Genomic DNA, 21935 nt, shown 5'->3' with positions numbered 1-21935 from the left:
GGAGTTCAAGACCAGCTGGGGCAACATAGCAAGATCCTGTTTTTACAAAAAGTAAAAAAAAAAAAAATTGCCGGGCATAGTGGCACACACCTATAGTCCACGCTCCTTGGAAGGCTGAAGTGAGTGGATCACTTGAGCTCACAAGCTTAAGGCTGCATCGAGGTATGATCGTGCCACTGCACTCCAGCCTGGGCAATAGTATGAGACCATGTCTCAAAAATAATTTAAATGATGTATTTATATGTGCGTACATTTCCAGGTAAAGAAAGATATTTGGAGAAAAATGTTCAGAGTGTCATTAACTCTTACCCATATATTTTGTTTTGAGTAGGTGGAGAAGCTGTGGGAGCTTCTGTGCCCTCTGCTTAGAACAGCACTGTCCAACATTACCGTAGAAACTTATAATGACTGGGGAGCTTGTATAGCAACATCTTGTGTAAGTTATCCTACATCTTTCTTTGTCTAACTCGTGTATTCAAACTGTTTGATACTGTCTCTGTTTTTTATTTCCATGGGATTCGAGACTATTATTCTAAGTGAAGTAACTCACTTCTTGAATCTTGAAAGTTTGTTCATACTTTTGTCATCTTACGTAATTGGAGATGGCTCTATTTAGCCTTTCAAATAAGTCTTGAGAGGTAACTCTTAAGTGATTATTTTATCTTCTCTGCTGTGGTAATGCATTTTAAAATTAAGTGACAATCATGTATTTGGAAATGTCACTTACATATAGTAAAAGCCACATAATACAAAGTTAAGGTATTATTTTTTATACCGGATATGTCCATAGCTTGTGTACTTTGATTTAAGATAATCCATTTAGCTAACAACAGTTTTCTCACTTTTAACTTGAACTATGATTGTCACATTTGAATCTGAGTCATCTGTCAGTTTTAGTTTGATTTTCTTCTTCTATACAGTCAGCCCTCCATATCCATAAGTTCCACATCTGTCGTTTCAGCCAACCTGAGGAGATGGAGAATATTTTGGAAGGGTGGGGGATGGTTGTGTCTATAGTGAACCTGTTCAGATTTTTTTTCTTGTCATTATTCCCTAAACAATACAGTATAACCACTATTTACATAGCATTTACATTGTATTAGGTATTACAAATACTCTAGAGAAGATGTAAAGTGTACAGGAGGGTGTGCGTAGGTTATATGTAAATTCTACACCATTTTCATAAGAGACTTGAGCATCTGTGGATTTTGGTATCCTAAGGGAGTTCTGGAACCAATCTGCCACAGATACCAAGGGGTGACTGTACTTATATATGTTTTTAGTATTTCTAAAATAATTGAATATGACTGGGTGCACTGGCCCTCACCTTTAATCGCAGAACTTTGGGAAGCCGAGTCAGGAAGATTGCTTGGGGCCAGGAGTTGGAGACCAGCCTGGGCAACATAGGGAGACTCTGTCTCTACAAAAAATAAAAAATTGCGAAGCATAGTGGCACATGCCTGTGGTCCCAGCTACTTCAGAGGCCGAGGCGGGTGGATTACTTGAAGCCTGGGAGGTAATCACACCACTTCACTCCAGCCTGGGCAAGAGTTAGACCTAGCCTCAAATACAAAATTAAATAAAATAACTGAATATGATTTATTTATAGAATTGTAGGTCCCCTGTTAACTGTTACATCATATTTTAAACACAGGAAAGCAGAGATCCCCGGAAACTTCACTGGCTTTTTGAACTGCTGTTGGAATCACCATTGAGTGGTGAAGGAGGATCCTTTGTAGATGCATGGTAAATTTTTTTAAAAACCTATGAGGTGTTTATAAATGGTCTATACTTGTAAAGTCTAGATGAAGTAATTACTTTATTCTGGAAGGTGTTGTGATCTGGTTCCATACAACATGTGATACTTAATAAGAGTTATTTATTAGTTGGATAAGTAAGTGAGATGTAGGCAACCTGAGCAATTTAAACACAAATTAGAGTCAGCATTCTTTGCTGTCAGATCTTTTATTGGAATTGTCTTTTGTACTTTTGTGTCTTCATCACATCTTATGTTAAAAAGATACAAAGAGAGAGTAATCATTTTAAGGAAAAACTGCCTTGGTTGGGGCATATGGTGCTGTAGAAAGTTAGACAATAGAAATATGGATAATTTCATTCAAAAGAAGAAGTACTTAATGAGAAAACTTGAATTCTGATGTTTAAATATTACTTGGTGAGTATTCTGAAGTCAGTATTTCTTTCAGTTGTCTAGTAGTGGAGATGAAATGCAAATACAGAAGGAAAAATAAAATCTTCATAAACAGGCTATTTTGAATTGTGGATATTGTAGTATTTATTAGGTGAGAAAATGAAAAAGTTTTAAGTGAAATACAGACATTGTCTGTCCATACTGTCAATATGTAAAGGCAGAAAGGGCCTCCAAAATAACACTACGATGCTTTAATTTTAGTCGACTTTATGTACTACAAGGTGGCCTTGCCCAGCAAGAGTGGAGAGTGCCTGAACTATTGCACAGACTACTGAAGTATTTGGAGCCTAAACTCACCCAGGTTTACAAAAATGTCAGAGAAAGAATAGGAAGGTAGGTAGCGTTTTCTCTGTGGTATACCTCTCTAGTGCTTTGTTTTTTAAATTGTAATAGCTAATAATACATGCTGGTTATGTTGTCAGTGGGTTTCATGGTGTCTTTCTCAAATTGTTTGCTATTGTGTCGTGGGAACCAAGATGCAACACTGAATGTAAACTAGGACAGCAGCGTCCTCAGAAGCCAAAGATGAGCAGTCACAACACTTAAGTTTCAATACCTCTTAATTATAAGGCTTCTTTTACACACAGGCATAATCTAAGACCCACTCCAGGAATTGTCTTGGGACAGTTTGCTTTGATTGGGTCATAACTTTTGAACCTCATTTTTATTGGTAATGTGGTACCTCTTCCTATATGAAGTATTTTATTTTGCAGCGTGCTGACCTACATATTCATGATTGATGTTTCTTTGCCAAATACCGCACCAACCACATCGCCTCATGTCCCTGAGTTTACTGCTCGAATTCTGGAGAAATTGAAACCTCTCATGGATGTGGATGAAGAAATTCAGAACCATGTTATGGAAGAAAATGGAATTGGTGAAGAAGATGAACGAACTCAGGGCATTAAACTCTTGAAAACCAGTGAGTGGATAAAATTAGTAGAAACTCATTTGAAAACATTTATTCGATTATCCTGTGGAGTTTTTTCCCACCTCTTTTTTTATTGTGGTAAAATAGATGTAATGAAAAATTTACTGTTTTAACCATTTTTAAGTGTGCAGTTGAGTGGCATTAAGTACATTCACACCCTTGTGCAACCATCACCACCATTTATCTCTGGAATTCTCTTCACCATACGAAACTGAAGCTCTGCACCCTTTAACAACAGCTCCTCATTTTCCCTCCCCACATCCTTTGTAACCACTGTCTACTTTCCATCTCTGAATTTGCCCACTCTAGGTACGTCATATAAGTTGAATCACAAGTCTTTTTTGTGTCTGGCTTATTTCATGTTACATTGTATTTTCAAGTTGAATGAATGAATTTCTGATTCATGTTGTGTCATTCGTCTGTTTGCTGGATATTTGGGTTGTTTCCACCTTTGGCTATTGTGACCAATGCTGCTCTGAACATTGATGTTTGTGTAAGTACCTGTTTGAGTGCTTGCTTGCAGTTCTTCAGGGTATGTACTAGAAGTGGAATTGTGAGACCATGTAGTATTCCTGTGCTTAAGTTTTTTAAGAGCTGCCAGACTCTTCTCCACAGCAGCTGCACCGTTTTACATTCCAGTCAGCAAATGCACAAGCGTTCCGTGTTCTCACCACTTGTTTTCTGTTTGCTTGCTTTTTTAAAGTATAGCCATCTTAGTGGGTATGAAGAAGTATCTTGTGGTATACTTTTTTAAAGTACAGCCATCTTAGTGGGTACGAAGAGGTATTTTGGTTTGCATTTCCCTAATGATTACTGATATTTCAAGAATCTTTATAAGCCATTTGTATTTCTTGTTTGGAGAAATATTTACTCATGTCATTCATTACCCACCCCTCTGCTACCTTTCACTTTGTCGTCCAGGCTGCTCACTGCAGCCTCAACCTCCAGGACTCAAGAGATCCTCCCACCTCAGCCTCCTGAGTAGCTGGGACTACAGGTGTGCACCACCACCACACTCAGCTAATTTTTAAATATTTTCTAGAGATAGGGGTCTCCGTATATTGCTCAGACTGGTCTTGAACTCCTGAGCTCAAGGGATCCTCTTGCCTTGGCCTCCAGAAGTGCTGGAATTACAGGCATGAGCCAGCCACTTTACCCAACCCATTTCTGAATTAGATTATTTTGTTGTTTTTGAGCTTTAGTTCTTTCTTTATTCTAATATCAATGCCTTATCAGATACACAATTTAGAAATATTTTCTCCTGTGGGTTGTCTTTCTACTCTCTGGATAGTATGTTTTTATGCATAAAAGTTTTAAATTTTATTTTGGGTGCTGTTATACTGCTTCTCAATAAGTGTCTAATTTATGAAGTAACATAGATGATCTCTTTCGTAACACTGAAGAGCGATTGGAGTGGCTGTCTGACACTAACGTTATAGTATTGTTCTACTTTGTGGTCTGTAAATGAATAGCAAAGACTTACTCTGCATGTTTGTTTTCAAAATAGTATTGAAATGGCTGATGGCAAGTGCAGGAAGATCCTTTTCTACAGCAGTCACAGAACAACTTCAGCTTCTACCTTTGTTTTTTAAGGTAAGGTTTTGCTAAATTAAGAATGCATCTCCTTTCTTCAGACAGTGTGTGAATTTTGATTGGAACTCTAAAAAGTAAAATGGTCACAGAAAAATCATTAGGTGATAGTGGTTTAATATTTGTTGAAATCGTGTTTTTAATATTAGGTGATAGCGAGATTTTGACAGCTACATGAAATTTTAACAGCATATTGTTTTACCTGATAGCTAATTTCTCAGTAATAATAGATTAGAGGGACTATTAATAGTTAAAAGAAAAGCTACAAAGAAATGTTTTAATATAGCCGTTTCTGACTTCTTTACTAATATAATCTACAAACGAAAGTGTTCAGTATGTTGTGTTTATTTTACAATGTTAAAGGGCCCTATAACTGTTTTTAACAAATATCTGCAGGAAATCATTTGCCTCTGGTATCATATAATGACATTTTGTTAATGAAAGGCATGGTTTGAGTGGTTTTATCTAATCATCTACTCAGGGGATGCAGCTAGTAGAACTAAGGTCACAGGTTGACTCATTAGTTTCCAAAATCATAGTTTGCAATAATGATATGGTTGACTGTGGTTAGGAAAACAGTGTTAATTATACATTTGGGCCGGGCGCGGTGGCTCAAGCCTGTAATCCCAGCACTTTGGGAGGCCGAGACGGGCGGATCACGAGGTCAGGAGATCGAGACCATCCCAACATGGGCTAACATGGTGAAACCCCGTCTCCACTAAAAAATACAAAAAACTAGCCGGGCGAGGTGGTAGGCGCCTGTAGTCCCAGCTACTCGGGAGGCTGAGGCAGGAGAATGGCGTGAACCCGGGAGGCGGAGCTTGCAGTGAGCTGAGATCCGGCCACTGCACTCCAGCCTGGGCGACAGAGCTAGACTCTGTCTCAAAAAAAAAAAAAAAAAAAAAAATTATACATTTGAAAGGCTTGGCATAAACATCACCACTTTTTGACATTATTCATCAATACAGTTATTATTATCCAAGGAGGAGAGCCCTTATTATTGTTGATTAACAAATGGCATGCTAAACTTTTGATTTGCTATAGTATACTTTGTCTTTAGGAAATTTCAAACAGATAACTGTACCAGTAACTTTCAAAGATTGAACTACTAAAATATTTTAAGAATGCTATGCAGACGATGATACCCAGGAATATCCCTGGGATCTTTTGGGGTATAAAAGTAGACAGTAGCTGCTAGTGTATAAGTCCTTACCTGTAGGTCTTTGGTGTACATAGGATTAGTCTACCTAGTACTTAAATGTTTTTCCTCTGTCACATACCAAGCAGATATAGAACATTCATAAATTCATAATGTGCAATGATTGTTAGGATAGCTGGGGTTCCATCCCTTTTCTTTCATTCAGAACAAATATAGGCAAGTATGTAAGAGGGCAGTTGGTAGAAGAATGATTTGAATTCACTTGAAGTCTATGAAAAACTTAGGTCATTAGAAAGCTGTATGATAGAGGCCGTGTGCGGTGGCTCACGCCTGTAATCCCAGCACTTTGGGAGGCCGAGGTGGGCGGATCACAAGGTCAAGAGATCGAGACCATCTTGGCCAACATAGTGAAACCCCATTTCTACTAAAAATACAAAAATTAGCTGGGCATGGCGGCACACACCTCTAGTCCCAGCTACTTGGGAGGCTGAGGCAGGAGACTCGCTTGAACCCGGGAGGTGGAGGTTATAGTATATAGTAAGCTGAGATTGCGCCACTGCACTCCAGCCTGGCAACAGAGCGAGACTCCATCTCAGAAAAAACAAAGAAAGAAAGCTGTGCAATATAAGTTACCATTGACAAGCCTAACATTTCACCTGGATATACTAATATTGAGTTTGAGAATCTCCTAGGCCATCATGATGCATGGGGCCAGAGGTACAAAGGCATCACATCATAGTTATTTTGCCCATAAATCAGATGTGTAGAGGGTGAGGATAAAGAGAGGCGTTTAAAAGAAACCTGTTTACTAAACCATGAGAGGAGCACAGAAGGAGTTGAAGAGGAGGTCAGAAATTCCCTTTCCAACATATTTCAGATGCTTGTAAGACTTGTAAGTCAAGATGCTTTTATAAATGATGATAATGGGTACACATTCAGAGTTCAGTGGAGCAGTGCAGCCTGGTGGTACAAACTTGAATGTCATCACCATAGATGGTATTTAAAACCATGAAATTGAATGAGATCATCAAGGGAATGGGTGTAGATGGGGAAAAAAAAGTGTAAGAATTGAGCCAACATTCACAGGTTAGGGGTGATGAGAACACAACAAATAGAGATGATTTAGTTAGCATATTCCTCATAACTTATTTATATGAACTAAATTAGAACCATTTAAAGGACTAGATTATTATCAACTCTCCAAAGTTTAAAACCCAAATTACCTGATCGTGGGTGGTCAACAACATGCATTTCAGAGGAGAGACCAGCGGATGGCAGCTTATCACCTGGGCCCCCTGCCCTGCCCGCCACTTTTTTTTTTTTTTGAGACAGTCTCCCTGCAGTGGTGCAGTCATGGCTCACTGCAGCCTCAATCTCCTGGGCTCAAGCAATCCTCCTGCCTCAGCCTCTCAAGTAGCTGGGACTACAGGTGTACACCAACCATGCCTGGCTAATTTTCTCAAAAATTTTTGTACAGTTGGGGTCTAATGTTACCCAGGTTGATCTCCAGTGGTCCTCCCACAATAGCCTCCCAAAGTGCTGGGATTACAGATATGAGCCACTGTGCTCGGTCTCCCATTCCTAATTTAATAAAAATGAGTTTCATTACTTTGAAGTTTGTGGAAAATTTCAGTAACAGTGTAAGTTTAATTCTTTCCTTTTAGAAAGAAATACATGCCTATTGAGAGAAAACTTAGAAAGTTGGAGGGAAATATTCATAAACTACCATTACCATTAACCTTTCTCATATGTATCTTTTTTTCTTAAAATTATTGTGAGTTTATAAATGCAGCACATACTCAAAAAATCTATAAGATAGATTGACAAGACTAATTGTGTATAACAGCCAATGTTCATAGTTTTATTTATTATTTCTATTTATATATATTTCTCTTTTTATTTATATTTCCTCAAATGTTATTTTCCTACATAGTTGTTTTTCAGTAGAGTCATGCCAGTAGCTCTACAGCTTCCCTTTTATGAACGTAATCAATATATGTACCTTTCCACGTCAGTAAGTAGATATCTGTATTATTCCTTATGTGGCTTATAGAATTTAATATCCAGTGTGCTCGCTAGTAGTAGATTTTTGGTTTTATCACAGTTGTTCACTAGGTAGACAACAAGAGGCAGTGAGTGGAGTCATTAATAGCATGAAGTTTTGAGCCAGGCTGCCTGGATCAAATTCATCTCCATGGGCCATGAACTCATTATGTAATCATGGGCATCTAATTCAACCCCTCCGAACTTTATCCCTCTCATCAGTAAAATGGGGGTAATAACACCACGCATCCTGAGGATGTTACAAGGATTAAGTGAGTTAATACGTGTTCCTCATTATCCAAATTGAGGAGTGGGTGGCTGAGTCTGATAACAAGGAATTATGTACATTTTCCATTTCCTGAGTTGCCATTAGCAAATAGCAAGAGTTTAGATTAAAAGATATTGCATCCTAAATTGAGAGAATAAGGGGTGCTTTCATATGCTAAGTGCTTAAAGCAGCATCAGGCACATGGTAAACACTGTAGACATGTTCCTCCTCATTAATGATACAGTGAACATCTTGTATATATCTTCTGCACTTTGCACATATTTTTTATAGGATAAATCACAAGAAGTGAAAATGCTGGATCTACTTCAGCTAACACATTGTTGTAAGAAACATATGGTACATTGGCTGTTCTGTTAAAAATCTTATTTATCCTATCCCATAAAAAGCAGTTTTATATCCATAAAAAACCTTGAAATATATATTTATTAAATTTATATTTATATATATCTATATATAAACTTGCCTATTCTGGTCTAAGAGTTTTCATATTCTTAAGATTAAAGGAAGAGGTTTTCCAACCAATAATAGCTTACAAAGTCCTGGCTTTCGGGTAAATAGAGTCCTAGTTTAAAATCCTGCCTGTAGGTTGGGCACAGTGGCTCACACCTGTAATCCCAGCACTTTGGAAGGCCAAGGCGGGCAGATCACTTGAGATCAGGAGTTTGAGACCAGCGTGAACAACATGGTGAAACCCCATCTCTGCTAAAAATACAAAAATTAGCCGGGCGTGGTGGCAGACACCTGTAGTCCCAGCTACACAGGAGGCTGATGCAGGAGAATTGCTTGAACCCTGGAGGCGGAGGCTGCAGTGAACCAGATCTGGCCACTGTACTCTAGCCTGGGTGACAGTTTAAAAAAAAAAAAAATTCTGCCTGTGACAGGTGCTTTCTTTGTGACCTTGCACAAGCTTCTGAACTTCTCTCCTATATAAAGAGTGGGAGTTTAGTATCAGTATCCCTCACAGAATTGTTAGAAGGATGAAATGACATACCTGGAAAGCAGAAAGCACAGTGGTAAAGTACATACTTATATTATTATTTTACTGATCTTTAACTGAATTTTAATTTGGAACAATTAAGGGCTCAAATGGTGGTGGTCAGGAGGGAGGAGAGGTATTTTATCCTAAGTTTCAAACTTCAGAAAATGCTCCTCAAAATCCACCACTATAGTTTTGCATATGTGAAACTTAAGAATGTACAGATACTGTGGTACATTGGATACAGTCACCTCACATTGATGGTATTTCTTTAGAAAAACTTTTTTTCAATAATCAGGAGAAAAATATAAGGTGATTCCTTTGCTAACTAAATGAACCGCATTTTCTACTGGTTAACATAGTTTAGTATATAATCTATCTGGTGAAATTTATCTATTGGATTTTAGGATTTTACTCTTTTTAGTAGAACATTTTCACCCATACTGTACTTGAGAATATTGTGTCTTAATTTCATTAGAAAAACACTTTTTTTCCATAATGATAGGAAGAGAGACTGCTGATTCAACAGACGAGTGAGTCATCTTAAATTCTGGTGATAATAGACCTTGCCAGCAAATGAATATCTTCTTTTTTATACCACAGTTAACTACCCAAACTGTAAATCACCTCATATTTAGTGTGAGTGTGAATAAAATGACCAGGAAAAGAACTCCACCTGTAATGCCTAGAGATGTGAACTGTTGAGTATTTACCATTTGTACCCTGACTTTGCTGGTGTATGTCCTTTTATACCTTTGACTATGAATGTGTCTCTGTTATACCCTACAAATGTGTTTGTGAAATTGTTTTATGAATAACAATTACTTAATTCTGCAAGGTGATTCTGGTTTTTAACTCAGTATATCATGTCCATCTTTTCATATCATTACACAAAATTGCCTCTTTTTATGACTAAATTGTACCATCATTTAAAAATTTAACCAGTTTTCTGTTGATGGAACCTCTGGCTGTTCTTAAGTATCTTGCACATGTGAGCATATTTGTAGGATATTTCCTAGGTGTAAAATTGCTGGGCAAAATAGATGTATCTGCATTTTTTTTTTTTTTTTTTTTTTAAAGAGATGATAACTCACTGTGTTGTCCAGGATGGCCTCAAACTCCCGGGCTCAAGTGATCCTCCCACCTCAGTGTCTTGTGTAGCTGGAACTAGGCTGCTCTCAAACTCCTGGCTTCAAGTGATCCTCATGAGCCACTCTGCCCAGCCCATGTTCACCACTTTCAAGCTTTTGCACACCTCTTTGTCTCTAAAGAAATACCCTGGCCGGGCACGGTGACTCATGCCTGTAATCCCAGCACTTTGGGAGGCCGAGGTGGGCAGATCACGAGGTCAGGAGATCAAGACCGTCTTGGCGAACATGGTGAAACCCTGTCTCTACTAAAAATACAAAAAAAATTAGCTGGGCGTGGTGGCGGGCACCTGTAGTCCCAGCTTCTAGGGAGGCTGAGGCAGGAGAATGGCGTGAAACCGGGAGGCGGAGCTTGCAGTGAGCCGAGATTGCGCCACGCACTGCAGCCTGGGCAACAGGCGAGACCCCGTCTCAAAAAAAAGAAAAAAAAGGAATACCCTTATACTGCTCATTTTTTATTTTCCAACTTAAGTTACTTTTCTGTGGATGTCCTGCCATTTTGGAGATGTGGTTAAATTACATCAACCATATTCTTCCACACCCACACCAAGGCAGGGTTTTGAATCTCCTTGTCAAGTTTATACTTCTCCTTGTTTGAATCTCCTTGTCAAGTTTATACTTCTGTAATTTTTTTAAACCTTTGTAAACACAATTCCTACTGGGATTGAATTAAATTCATAAAGTAATTTTGGTCACATGCCAGGGATTAAAAAATGATGTGTTCTGACATCGCACCAATTGATATTCAATACTTAATGTTCAGTGTTATTTCCTTTTCCTTTTTTTGTCACCCAGGCTGGAGTGCAGTGGCACGATCATAGCTCACTGCAGCTTCAATCTCCTGGGCTCAAGGGATATTCATTGTTACTCAGCTGGTTAGTGTTTCTGGGCTTATTTGGTGGACACAGCACATTTTCTAAAGAGAGCTCGTACTGACATTTTCAATTCAAATTTGGGATTACTAAGATTTTATTTAACTACTTGCATTTTTATATCTTTTACCTCTCGTGAAAACTCTTGGTTCCTGTTGACAGTTACTCTAAATTTGATTTTTATACATCCCACAAAGCATATATTACGCTGTTTTTAAAAGTCACTGCTCTAAGTATGTCTCTGCTAGCCAGATAAACAGTGAGGTTCGCTTATTTCATTTTGCTTTTGCTTTTTTTCTGAAGAGATTTTTTTTTTTTTTTTTTTTTTTAATTCTTTTTTTTGAGACGGAGTCTCGCTCTGTCACCCAGGCTGGAGTGCAGTGGCCGGATCTCGGCTCACAGCAAGCTCCGCCTCCCGGGTTCACGCCATTCTCCTGCCTTAGCTTCCTGAGTAGCTGGGACTACAGACACCCGACACCTCGCCCGGCTAGTTTTTTGTATTTTTTTAGTAGAGACGGGGTTTCACCGTGTTAGCCAGGATGGTCTCGATCTCCTGACTTCGTGATCCGCCCGTCTCGGCCTCCCAAAGTGCTGGGATTACAGGCTTGAGCCACCGCGCCCGGCCTTTTCTGAAGAGATTTGTAAGGGATTACTTTATAACAATAGGAATGATTCATATGATAGGATATCTAAACTACAAGGATGTACTACAGTTTATTTAACCAGACACTCTCCATATCCAATAGATATTTGAATTATTTCCAGTGTTGTGTTTTGAAATAGTGCTACAATGTAGATCTTTGTGTAGTCATTTCATATGTTTGCCAGTGTATCTTTGAGATAGGAGGGTAGACATACATTGCCAGTAGAAAGTAAATGAATATGTGCTTTTGCTAGACGCTGCTCCACACCCTTCTTTATTGGTTATTTCCTCAGATACTCACTTTTACAGTATGATATTAAACATCCTGATTTTTCCCAGTAGGACAGGTGAAAACATATAACTCAGTATGTTTTTAATTTGCAAAAAGAAATAATTTTTATTCTAAAATACCAAGGATTATATTTAACTGAGGTAAAATATTTAAAACTCAGCATTATGAAATGTCTTTGAATACCCATAACAAAAAAGAACTGAATCATGCCTTCGTTATGACAAAGACTCTCCTTGACCAAACTTAAGTCAGTTCCTCTGAGTGAGCCCTCCTTCTGACTAGATCTCATCCTTGGGCTCTGTCTTTGGCCTGTCTGTCTTTGGTCCAGTTTTAGCAAGACTGTCTCTAATTTAGTTTAGAAAGAATCCCCCACCCTTGGTATCTGATCACCCTATTCTGCCTTTTGCAGGAATCCTTTTAAGTTGGTTTAGGAGGAATCCCCCTACCCCTGATGTCTCTGAATAAAGTTTTCCTTACGATTTTAACAAATGTCAGAATAATTTTTTTTAACAACAGTTCAAAGCTGAGTGTATTAATTCACTATGATAGTTTGTCCAGTGTTTGGTAGAAATAATTTCCCTTAGCAAACGTTACTGTTTTTAAGAGACAGGGTATCACTCTGTCACCCAGGCTGGAGTGCAGTGGTGTGATAATAGCTCACTGTAACCTTGAACTCCTGGGCTCAAGCAGTCTTCCCACCTCAGCCTCCCAAGGACTATAGGCATGTACCACCAAGCCTAGCTAATTTTTTTTTTTTTGTAGAGACAGGATCTTGCTCTGTTATCCATGCTGGCCTCATGAGATCCCTCCAACTTAGCACCCCAGAGTCCCTTAGCAAACTTTATTAAAACTTTCCCCTACTGAATGTGCAAGGGTGTATTTTAAAAATATTTAAAATGAATTTAAGGCATTAAACAGCATACATTCATAATCAAAGTATGGTACCAGACAAACCTGATTTCTTCATGAAAACAAATACGGGTACTGGGTACAGTGGCTCATGCCTGTAATCTCAGCACTTCGGGAGGCCAATGCAGGAAGATTACTCAAGCCCAGGAGTTTGAGACCAAACTGGGCAACACAGTGAGAGTCTGTCTCTACAAAAAAAAAAAAAAAAAATTAGCTGGACACGGTGGTGCATACCTGTGGTCCCAGCTACCCAGGTGGCTGAGGTGGGAGGATCACCGACCCCAGGAAGTTGAGGCTACAGTGAGCCATGATTGTGCCGCTACACATCAGCCTGGGCTACAGTGCAAGACCCTGTCTCAAAGAAAAAAAAAAAGAATGACAGCGGCTACAGCCATCAGATTTGTTGGAATTCATAATGATAATCTTTTAAAAGTTGTTATTTACTTTTGGAGGACAGACAGGAAATCATTATTTGGAATGAGGGAAAACTTTTATATATATATAAGTATTCTAGCTAATAATGAAGAAAGAATGACCATTTCGCAAATCTCTCTTTTTGTAATGGATTATCACAGAAAGACAAAACTAAGTATCAATGAAAGAAGTACATAGCACCACTTATGTTGTGCTCAAAAAAGTAAACTTCAATAAAGTCAGACCTTTACATCTAATAGCCAATTTATAAGACTTACTGGGGCCAAGGAATACCACTGCAGGGATGCAGTCAGGGAAGGCCACAGTGGGGGAAACTACAAAACAACAGACACAGCCCTTTTTTTCAAGGAAAAAAATACAGAGCAAGGGATTTTAAGATAGTAGGGGGAATATATGCGTTGAAAGAGATTTATGAAACATACGAAGTAAGTACAATATATGGTCATTATCTTAAACCTGATTTCAGAAACCCAGTTGTAATAACACATGAATGCGGTAATTGGGGAAATCTGAGTACTGCTACATATTTTATATTATAACTGTAATGAAGTTTTATGTGTGATGATGTCCATTACATGATTCTTTTTTAAGACACCTTTTAGAAATAATATAATAAAATATTTAGGATAAAATAGGGATTTGCTTCAAATAATTTCATTGGGGAATGGGAGTCACAGGGGAGCAAAAAATGAAACAAAAGATTATGAGTTTGTCATTATTGAAGAGGTGATTGGCTCCTGGGGGTTCATTTTACTATTCTCTATATGTTTGAACTTTTCCATAAAAATTGTTTAAAGTAAAGATGTATTATCTCTCATGTAGGATGCCTTTGTACTTACTGGCAATTATTTTTCCCTTTTTGTCCTTTTTACATTATTTTTTAGATTGCCCCAGTGGAAAATGACAATAGCTACGATGAACTGAAAAGAGATGCAAAGTTATGTTTATCGTTAATGTCTCAGGGGTTGCTTTACCCTCATCAAGTGCCTTTGGTACTTCAGGTGCTAAAACAAGTAAGAGTGTTTATACTATTTATGTCTTTTGATGAGGATTTTGGTTTACCATTCTAAGAATTTCATAGTCAGCTGCAGTGCACACAGCGCCTGGCTTTTGTTTTGAATTTTCTTTTAGTGTAAGAGAAGACATATATATTGACCAAAGAAACAGACCTAGATTCTGTGCCTGGCTCTGCCACCGCCTTCGGTGACTTTGGGCAAGTCACTCAAGCCAAAAATATGCAGAGAGCTAATTCATTATTAAGTGCTTTGGATAAAAAGTGCTTATGAGGAAGGGGGATGGTGGTTCCTTTCTACCAGTTCTCCTTTGTTTTGCTCACTTCTGTTACCTGGTCTATTCTAGCGAAACCTATATTGACTATACATTCTCTGCCTGCATTGTTAGTATACCATATGGTCAGCTTTTTCCAGACATTACACATGTTACATGGAAGTGGACATCTTCCCATAGCTTTCATTTTAAATTTGGTAACACACTGGAAAATATTTTCAACAACCTACAGTGGTATTTCTTTGTAGTAGAATTTAGTAGTAGTTAATCATTTGCTTTCCAGACCATACTGCTGCTACCAAAAGTAAAATAATGTGCCATCCTCAGAGGAATTAGGAGCCATTAATCATGACTGATTATCTCTTGTGAAATTGACTTTTACCTTTGTGTGGGTATTTTTGTTGTTGTTTTTGAGACAGAGTTCGCTCTGCTGCCCAGGCTGAAGTGCAGCGGCACCATGTCTACTCACTGCAACCTCCGCCCCCCAGGTTCATGCGATTCTCTTGTCTCAGCTTCCCAGGTAGCTGGGATTACAGGTGCCTGCCACCACACCCAGCTAATTTTAGTATTTGTAGTGGAAACAGGGTTTCACCATGTTGGCCAGGCTGATCTCGAACTCCTGACCTCAGGTGATCCACCCACCTCACTCATCCTTCCAAAGTACTGGGATTACAGGCGTGAGCCACCGCACCTGGCCTCATTCAACCTTTTATTTATAAGGAAATATGAGCTTGTCCTAGCTATAGCTGTGAAAATAGAGTTAAATTAGAATGTTACATTGTTTGTATGTAATGTCACTATCTGTCACCTCATGTTCTCGTCAGTACTGCTTTATCGTTTATTTCTCATTCACAGACAGCAAGAAGCAGTTCTTGGCATGCACGATACACAATACTGACCTACCTCCAGACCATGGTATTTTATAACCTCTTTATTTTCCTAAACAATGAAGATGCAGTTAAAGATATCAGGTGGCTGGTTATAAGTCTTTTGGAGGACGAACAACTAGAGGTAAAATTTAAGTTATAGAAAATGGAAATTCAGTCAATTTAAAGAAACCATCATAGTTCCCTTTTTAATAAGTATTTGTGGCCAGGTGCAATTGTTTATATTTATAACCTCAACACTTTGAGAGACTGAGTCAGTGAGATCACTTGATGCCAGGAGTTCAAGACCAGGCTGGACAACGTAGCAAGACTGTCCCTACAAAAAGTACCAAAATTAGCTGGACGTGATGGTGTACGCCTGTGGTCCCAGCTATCCAGATGGTTGAGGTCGGAGCATTGCTTAGCCTGGAGGTTGAGCCTGCGGTGAACTGTGATTGCACCACTGCATTCATCCTGGGCAGCAGAGTGAGACCCCCCCCCCGACTCAAAAAAATTAAATAAAAGTAAATTTAATTTTAACGTAGCCCTATGTGAGTAATTTTGATACCCTAATCATGATTCCTTATAATACAAATGGAAGAAAAATTGGGCACGTTTTCATTCTGTTTTCTTTGCAGTTGGGCAAATAATACTCGTGAACCCACATTTTCTTAACTATGAGAAATTGGGGATGATAACTGTAATTGTCCCACTAGTTGTACTGATTTTTAAGGACTTAATGAGAATGTGCACGATGGCAGTTTCAAAGGGAGTAAAAATCTACACATAGACGCTGCTATCCAATAGACTTAAGATAGGTTTGCTGTCCTTTTTTTGTTGTTCTTTGGTAGAGAAATTAAAGATAACTTTGTGGTGAGGTTGCATTAATGTTTTGTACAAAAAGATAATGTATTATCCCATACAGCCTAATGTAAGAAGCATGTTGGCAGTAAATATGGCATGAGATACTACTTTTTAAGTTGGCATTAAGGAAGAAAATGTCATTGAATTTTTGGTGAAAATGTTGCTTGTTTTATGGACTTCATAGTTTTTTCTTGTAGTAAAGTACTCACAGTATTTTATATACTTATTCGAGTTGAAAATAGATTTTACCCACAAGAAAGTAGGAATGGAAATTTCTCTACCTTCCTAATGAGCCTATTTATATTTCTTACATTCTGAGAGTGGATATTTTCTAGTCCCAGTAGTACTCACAGACTGGTTATAACAACTCTTAACAGGCTTCAATTAAAATATTTACAGCTGTGATTTTTTTTTTTTTCTAATTTCTTATTGTATTCTTTAAAAACTAACATAAAGGAGTGGAAAGGTTGAAACCTTGTCATTGTCTCCTAACTTTAATTATTATACCACTTGCATTAAAAATGTAGTTTTTAGGAGCTTCTTTTAGAACATTTTTATGGTGGGGTGGTTTTTTTTTGTTTGTTTTTTGTTTTTTTTTTGTGAGACCGAGTCTTGCTTTGTTGTCCAGGCTGTAGTGCAGTGGCACAATTATGGCTCGCTGCAACCTCTGCCTCCTGAGCTCAAGTGATCCTCCCACCTCAGCCTCCTGAGTAGCTGGGACAGTGGGCACTCGCCACCACATCGAATTCCTTTGTTTGTATTTTTGTAGAGGCAAGGTTTCGCCATATTGCCCAGGCTGGTCTCAAACTCCTGGGCTCAAGCAATCCACCCGCCTTGGCCTTATAAGTTATTTTTATGTTTTCTTCCATATAGAGGTTTAAACATAGCTGTTATGTAAACATAACCATGATGTTCATGAAAACTATCATTTTTTAAAGCAACATGTAATACCAAAAAGCAGTGATAATTTGCTAATTTCTATTCGTTGATAGTATGGGGAGAAACAATGTTATCTAAATGAGAACTGTTTAAAGAAACCTTACGGTATTTAGTCTGGGCGCTGTGGCTCACGCCTGTAATCCCAGCACTTTGGGAGGCGGATCACAAGGTCAGGAGATCGAGATCACTCTGGCTAACATGGTGAAACCCCGTCTCTACTAAAAATACAAAAAAAATTAGCTGGGTGTGGTGACGGGAGCCTGTGGTCCTAGCTACTCAGGAGGCTGAGGCAGGAGAATGGCGTGAACCTGGGAAGTGGAGCTTGCCGAGATCATGCCACCGCACTCCAGCCTGAACGACAGAGCAAGACTCCGTCTCAAAAAAAAGAAAGAAAGAAAGAAAGAAACCTTACTGTATTTAAAGGAAACTTATTAGAAATAGAGGAAAAGAGTATGTTTTTAGCTGAGAAGGCTAAATCTATTCTTTCCTCACTTTTTAAAGTTAATTAATTATAGACACGTACCCTGGAGTAAAATATCTCAGAAATAGACCCTGTCACTGGAAAACAGCATAAATCAGTTGAAGGTGTTGGGGATCATTTGTTAGCAATTTAGAGTAAGGGAAAAATAAATTAAAACGTTTCATATTACAGTATATTTTTGATATAGTAAAGAGACTCACCTTCTCCCCCACTTTCTGGAGACAGAGTTTCACTCTTTTTGCCCAGGTTGGAGTGCACTGGTGTGATCTCAGCTCACTGCAACCTCCGTCCCCTGGGTTCAAGTGATTCTCCTGCTTTAGCCTCCTGAATAGGTGGGATTACAGGCACCTGCCACCACGCCCAGCTAACTTTTGTAGTTTTAGTAGAGACAGGGTTTTACAGTGTTGGCCAGACTGGTCTCAAACTCCTGACCTCAGGTGATCTACCCACCTTGGCCTCCCAAAGTACTAGGATACAGGCGTGAGCCACCATGCCCGGCCAACCCCCGCCCCCTTCCACATTTTAAAAAATAAATTAGGAGAAAGTGGATTTGGATATTATTTATAGGAACATAATAGAAGCAGAAATGACTCTCTAAGCCTTTGAGTTAAGAGATGTCACATCAAAACATGCACAGATCTGACTGCTTAAGAGTGGTAGTGGTATTATAATAATGTATACACTTAAAGACACTACATGCTATAAGCAATAAAAAGTTACACCTCCCAATAACCAGGAAAATGCAAACTTGAAACAATGAGGCATTTTTACCTACTCCTAATTTAGTGTTTTCCTCCCCTCACAAAACGAAAATGTGTAGTAATGAAAAGCAGTGTAAAGTATAATGGGTAGTTCACATTTAAGTTTTGTGTCATTATATGTTAGCACTGGCTTTTTTGAAAAGCAATAAATAGCCATAAAATTAACAGTAAAATTGTTTATATATTTACATTTACTAATCCCAATTTTCGTAATCTATTCTAAGAAAATACACTGCAGGCTGGGCACGGAGGCTTACGCCTGTAATCCCAGCACTTTGGGAGGCCAAGGCAGGAGGATTGCTTGAGCCCAGGAGTTGGAGACCAGCCTGGGCAACAGAGTGAGACCCATGTCTACAAAAACTAAAAACTTAAAAACTCAGAGTGAAAATATGTACTATAATATGAAAAGTTACACAAATTATAAATATTTGTAGCATAGTGCTGAAAATATGAAAGCAATCTAATCAGTAGTTAATTATGAAAATAAATTTTGGAGGCCGGGTGCAGTGGCTCACACCTGTAATCCCAACACTTTGGGAGGCCGAGGCGGGCAGATCGCGAGGTCAGGAGATCGAGACCATCCTGGGGAAACCCCGTCTCTACTAAAAATACAAAAACATAAATTAACCATGGTGTCAGGTGCCTGTAGTCCCAGCTACTCAGGAGGCTGAGGCAGGAGAATGGCGTGAACCCAGGAGGTGGAGCTTTCAGTGAGCTGAGATCGCGCCACTGCACTCCAGCCTGGGCGACAGAGTGAGACTCCGTCTTAAAGAAAAAAAGAAAAAGAAAAGAAAAATTATAGCGTGTAAGCTTTATAGGAAATAGTGCAACCAGTAAAACATTTTACAATGTATTTCATATGCTAGTGTAACGGACGCAGGAAAGAACGTTATGTACTCAACAGACTATGATGATAAACTTATGAAAAACCTTTTGAAGGAATACAACAGAGCAAAACATCTGTTTTTTAAAATTATCATTGTGTATTATGAACATTAAACATAAATGTTTGTGATTTATATGTGAAATGGTGCCTTTTTACTGCTTTTTTTCCAAAAAGTTGAGTTACCATTCCAATTTGAAATGAACTGTGTACACGCTTCATTTAGTGTTTGTGTAAACTGTGTTTATAATCTCACAGCAGCCTGTGAAATTCATAAGAATTAAACAGGATATAAGTCTCTATGATGTATGCCAATTACAGAAATTAGGTTGGTCTGTGCTTTGTTACTAACAAAAATAGCCAAGGCAGTGGCCTTCAGAGATGTAGTCTGGGAAAACTTGATCTTAATGTCAGGCTCTGGCACTGCTTTTACAGTTATAGCCCTGATGAGAGCTATCAGTAGGGAAGATAATTTATGGAGAAATTTAATTTTTCTAAAAGAGGTAAAAGTTTACGCTCATAACCCTAATGTAGTTTTTATCCATTATGAGGCCACAGACTCTGAGAATGTGCTGAAATCTCTATTAAGAAACTGCCAAAGAGCATACACAAAATTTGCATGCAATTTCAGGGAAGGTCTTCACCCCGGTTCCCACACTACCCCCTATCCTCCATTATTCCCTCAGACTTAGAATGTCAGTTCTAATAGACATAATTATATCTACAGGTTCGAGAAATGGCTGCTACTACCTTAAGCGGTCTGCTACAGTGTAACTTCCTTACCATGGACAGTCCTATGCAGATTCATTTTGAGCAACTTTGCAAAACAAAACTACCTAAGAAAAGAAAGCGAGACCCTGGTTCTGTAGGAGATACCATTCCTTCTGCAGGTAACATTGCTGGTAGAAAACACTCATATCCTGTTGGGAATTAATGAGGGTTAACGAGGCTTACTCATATTTATTGAATACTTGTATGTATGTGCCCAGGTCTATGCTAGGTATTGGGAAAAGTTTTCCCTACTTTTGAGGAATTTTGCATATAGAAAGCAGGACTTGGGAATGTAGAAAAGCTAAAATTGAGGTAAGTACAAAGGAACCTGTAGAACTGCTACCTAATAACTATTGTAATCAGTCTACCCTCCACCCAGAATAGCTTCATAAAAGAGATACTCAGATTAGTTATTTTGGAGGGTCTGAAATACCTGTTTTTGGAATTTAGAACTTAAATGTAGATGTACTGACAGAAAAAACTAAACAAAGCAAGCCTTGTTTTGATTTGGAGATGGGGATTATTTGGTCCTTCATTAGTCCTTTGGTGAGAGAGTGCAGAGTCATTGCAGGAGCTGCCAATCTAGTTGAATATAGACACAAGTTAAACACGAGAATAAGATCTGACTACTATGTCATGTTTGAAGAGAAATGTGAATGTGATTACAAAGATGCATCTTGCCACGTTAACTATAATCCTAATAGAAAATACATAAAAAGATTAATAGTAAGTAGGCATTTTATTGAATTTAGAGGAAGTGCTTAGAATATAAAACTTTTACTGCTGATTAGTGTTAATTATGTCATAAAGTTACCTAGTAACAGAATCCAATAAAATATCAATGTACGTTCTAGTATCTTTGCTTTTTGGGATATACATATATATGTTTTATATATAATATAAACATATTTTATAATACATATATTTTGGAAACAGGATCTTCCACTGTCGCCCAGGCTGGAGTGCAGTGGCATGATCTCGGTCCCCTGAAACCTCCACTTCCTGGGTTCAGGCAATTCTCATGCCTCTGTTAGCTGAGTAGCTAGAATTACAGAATTACAGGCGCGCACTACCACACCAGCTAATTATTTGTATGTTTAGTAGAGATGGGGTTTCACTATGTTGGTCAGGCTGGTCTTGGACTCCTGACCTCAAGTGATCCACCCACCTGGGCATTCTAGAATACTGGGATTACAGACGTGAGCCACAGCACCAGCCTGAAACTCTATTTTTTAAATGATAAAGTGCCAAAGTATTTTTAGGTCTTTGTTACACCAAATGATATTGTTTACAATTTTGACCAGTCCAAAGTCTCTTTTCCTTACCTTCAACTCCGTTTTCCATGTGTCACATATACACATGTAATATGTTTTAAAACACATGAATACACACACCTTTATTGAGAAACTGAGAATTTGAAACGACTTTAACTTACAGCACTACAGAAAGAATAGAGACCCTTTAGAATACAGACGTGCTGCAATTCGCTGTTTTAAGAAATAGACCTTCTTCATACATGATGTGTTAACTAATGAATCAATGTATGCTGGGTAGGGTCGTCACATCCAGAAAAAAAAAAAAAGCTAA

At 38.4% G+C, this 21935-nt stretch overlaps 1 protein-coding gene across 2 annotated transcripts in view; it reads left to right on the top strand.

The window, feature by feature from the left end:
* Positions 1-21935, top strand: part of PSME4 (proteasome activator subunit 4) — a 106681-nt gene that overhangs the window by 80980 nt on the left and 3766 nt on the right. For both annotated transcript variants that reach the window (XM_025353783.1, XM_025353782.1), the window contains 8 exons: positions 332-436; positions 1655-1746; positions 2411-2542; positions 2923-3131; positions 4648-4733; positions 14381-14509; positions 15639-15794; positions 20305-20467. In XM_025353783.1, coding sequence (XP_025209568.1) covers positions 332-436; positions 1655-1746; positions 2411-2542; positions 2923-3131; positions 4648-4733; positions 14381-14509; positions 15639-15794; positions 20305-20467 — 1072 coding nt within the window. The remainder of the gene's footprint in view (positions 1-331; positions 437-1654; positions 1747-2410; positions 2543-2922; positions 3132-4647; positions 4734-14380; positions 14510-15638; positions 15795-20304; positions 20468-21935) is intronic.

This window comes from Theropithecus gelada, chromosome 13, assembly GCF_003255815.1.
Source record: "Theropithecus gelada isolate Dixy chromosome 13, Tgel_1.0, whole genome shotgun sequence".
NCBI lineage: Eukaryota > Metazoa > Chordata > Mammalia > Primates > Cercopithecidae > Theropithecus > Theropithecus gelada.
Note: the sequence above shows the minus strand (reverse complement) of the source record. Positions and strands in the feature narration are given on the sequence as shown.